Source organism: Morone saxatilis, unplaced genomic scaffold, assembly GCF_004916995.1.
Source record: "Morone saxatilis isolate NCDOM2014 unplaced genomic scaffold, NCSU_SB_2.0 Contig17, whole genome shotgun sequence".
Lineage (NCBI taxonomy): Eukaryota > Metazoa > Chordata > Actinopteri > Moronidae > Morone > Morone saxatilis.
The window spans coordinates 28,370,698-28,374,250 of NW_023339729.1; the positions used below are offsets into that span (position 1 = coordinate 28,370,698).

At 40.6% G+C, this 3,553-nt stretch overlaps 1 protein-coding gene across 1 annotated transcript in view; it reads left to right on the forward strand.

Annotated features, from left to right (window-relative positions):
- LOC118326387 (platelet-derived growth factor subunit A-like) overlaps positions 1-3,553 on the forward strand; it is a 12,938-nt gene that overhangs the window by 6,200 nt on the left and 3,185 nt on the right. Inside the window, exon 4 of the mRNA XM_035659368.1 lies at positions 109-302. Coding sequence (XP_035515261.1) covers positions 109-302 — 194 coding nt within the window. The remainder of the gene's footprint in view (positions 1-108; positions 303-3,553) is intronic.

The window sequence follows — 3,553 nt, forward strand, 5'->3', positions numbered from 1 at the left end:
CATTGACCAAGGAATAATCCAATACATTTTGGAACAGATCTGTACATTTTTAGATGTCAGTTATATCAATGAGTTTCTGTAAACTTTGACCTTTTTGTTCCCCTGTAGTGGTGGAAGAGGCCTTGCCGGCGGTGTGCAAGGTGCGGACAGCGATCTATGAGATCCCCCGGAGCCAAGTGGATCCCACCTCAGCCAACTTCATCATTTGGCCGCCCTGCGTCGAGGTGAAACGCTGCACTGGCTGCTGCAACACCAGCAACATGAGATGCCAGGCATCACGCAAGCACCATCGCATGGTCAAGGTACAAAACAAAGCATGTTTCTACTGTATATATGTCTGAAAATGCATGCTAATACATGGGCATTTGTGGCCTAACAACTTTTTAAGTGTCCTATACAAAATTCACTGCCACTAGAATACAGCACCAGCATCTCCGACCACCAAACTCCAGCCCACCAGACTCCATTGATAAAAACTGTAATTTTACATGGCAGATCTTCATAAAACATACTTTATTTAAACTGGACAGAAACAAAATAAAAACCATTTTTGTTAGTCTTTCCACTGTTCCAAGAATCACCAACTCTTTGGTCAAAATAAACCCATAATCCACTCAAAGGTCCAGTTTTCTTCAGTAGCTTTTTTTGTCACTTGAGACCAACAACTTCAGATATGAATAACTTAGGTAAAAGTGCTGCCCACTTCCAGTATGAAAGTAATAAACAGAAACAAACAAAAAGGCAGTACAAGAGACAGAAACACTACTTTCTAAACTTTCATTCTTACCATTCCATCATGTTGGCACATTCGGTATAAACACTTTGTAAGAGGCTTCTGTTACTTGTCTTTTAGTGCCCCGACACACACACACAAAACTAATGATGGCACAGAGCATGTAAACACACAACCACTTAACCATTTACTGGAGGTATACACTCTACACCTGCCAAAAACAATTACTCTCCAGCTTGACCATTGTGTTTGTGTGTGTGTGTGTGTGTGATTGAGTGTCTCGCAGTGAGTTAGTTCAAGAACATAATAGCCTCCTTTTGATCTCTGCCAGAGTTGGAAACAAGACTCAGTAAACCCCAATTGGTTCACACAACTTGCCAACTGGCAGTTGACCCAAGGTGTGTGAGTGTGTGTGTGTGTGTGTGTGTGTGTGTGTGTTCTGCACTCAGGAAATGGATCTTAAGATTCTTAATCATGGGAACAGCATTATTAACTTGTTATTGATATGCATTGTGTATATCAGAGCATGTGTGTACAGGATGTTGATTATTAATTTCACTGATTGACTGATATGATTACATAATTATTATGGTAATTCCATTTGCATTTGCTTATCTCTCACATGCGTTGTATGGTAATTAGACAAAAAAAGCCTACATGTAAAGATAATAATTTAGAATAATAATGGTAAATAGGAGAAATAAGAAAAGGTATTTGTGTGTGTTGCCAGAGGTGGAGAGGGAAAAAGTTGAGGAAGAAAAAGAGGGGCAGAGTTTGATTCTCTGTGCTTTGGACTGCTGATACCCAATCTGAGATGAAAGGGCTTGTCCTTTGTCTGCTTACAGAGGAAATCAAAAATAAAGTCACTCACATGTGCTGAGATCCAGCGTTCAGAGGGTAAACGGTCATGGGTGCAAGATGCACTCACACACAGCCAGAGGGGAAATGGCAGGGCTGAGGTTTAAGTGGCGTGTCCATGTGTGAGACACAGAGAGATAGAGAGAGAGAGAAAGATAACATCGGCATTAGCATCTCCACCTCACTGCTGTCATATCAGGCTGTGACCTCAAGTGTGAGAGTGAAGCTCTCACACTTGAGGTCCGAGTCCGAGGCTTGAGACAGTTTTTGGTTCGAGTATCTCTTGGTGTTGGTCAAGAATGAGGGTAAGCTGGAGCAAGTGATAAACAGGTGAACTGGTGTGGTGTTGGCAGCGATGAGGGTGTTGTTGCTGTGATGGAAATCTCTTGTTCGACCAGATAATCTTTGTCAACTATCACCTGTGGCAATCTTTGCAGCCCTGTCTGCTGAAAATGTACTAGAACTGAAAAATGTACTGGAAATATGCTTTGGTGTGTCCGTCCAAATAGTTTTTATCATCATAAAGAGGAAACATTTACATTAAACGTGCGTGTAAACCTTTTACTGTCAACGTGTTTCATTATCCCTCCTGGCAACTACAGCGTGACATTTGTAACTTTAGGCACTTGGTAGAAGCAATAACTCAATATTTTGGTTTTCTTCTTCTTCTTTCTGACAGTCAGATGAGCAGATCAATACAGTTCTCATATGTGTCTGTTACAGTATACAGTACACTACAATATGAAGCTGCAGTCAGTTAGCTTAGGCTAGCTCTTTTCTGTCTTTGTGCTAATTTGGCTCTGTCCAAAGGGAATAAACTCTGCCTACTACCTCCTCTAAAGCTCACTAATTTAAGTGTGGAATATTTACTTAAAAACAAATAAATAAATAGGGCTGCATGATATGGTAAAAACGCCATAATTTTGACAGATATCGTGATTGCAATGTGTGTGATTATCCTTTTTGCATCACAAATTTAATTTTGACTTTTTTTCTGTGGTCTGTACCAAACAAACATGTTCTCTTAAGTCTGAAGAACAGGATTTGTAGGCCAGGACATCTCTTCAGAACTTCAATACTTCATTATAATGCTGTTTGTCACGCATTCTACATTTATTAAAAAATTGCAGCTTTGGATATTGCACTTGGCCATATTGCGATTTTGATGTTCTTTCAATTAACTGTGCAGCCTTACATAGAAATGAACACCCATTCCATTCAAGCCCTTGCCAACAGCGTTCACACAGTGCTGATTAAACCACCTATCATGAAGTTTTTAAATCTGATATCTGTGGCGACTTTCCTGCGCTAGAGCAGCATTATTTATTGTGTTTGCAAAGCCAGTATTTGAACCAAACTAGGTGCACCTAAATTACCTACCAGTGGAAGAGGCCCAGCACATCCTGAAAGTGATGGTGAATTAGCTTGTCAGTCCCTGGCAACAAGCTAAAACTTCCATATCTCATAGTTCATCTGTTCTATAGAATTGGATTATTCTCCAACTCCATCCTGTAATAAATTCCAGGACAAACCCTCAAACCGCCCAGCCCGCAGGCTAGCCGTTCCCTGGAGCTAACGGCACCACACTGACTGAACTATGGGAGGTAACTGGAGTCGTCAGAGAATCACTGAGCGTGTCTATTCGATGCAAAAGGCGTCACCTGGGTTTATTTTCATTGGCCAAAAGTTGTATGTCTCAAACTAAGTATTTTGGTTTGCTGCCAATCTAAGATCTAAGATAAGGACTCATTAATTGTTACTTGAATTTTTTGTATTGAGCACTGGTTGTATAATACACTGTAGTGCAGTGATCCTCACTATTTTTTTCACAAGAGCCGCATTGGCAGAGCAAAATCAAAGGGAGAGCCACTTTTACGACAACATACCAACTCACCTTTGCAAATGTGCATTTCTACATATAAATTGGACATCCCACAAAAAAAGAAACAACACAGCCAATAC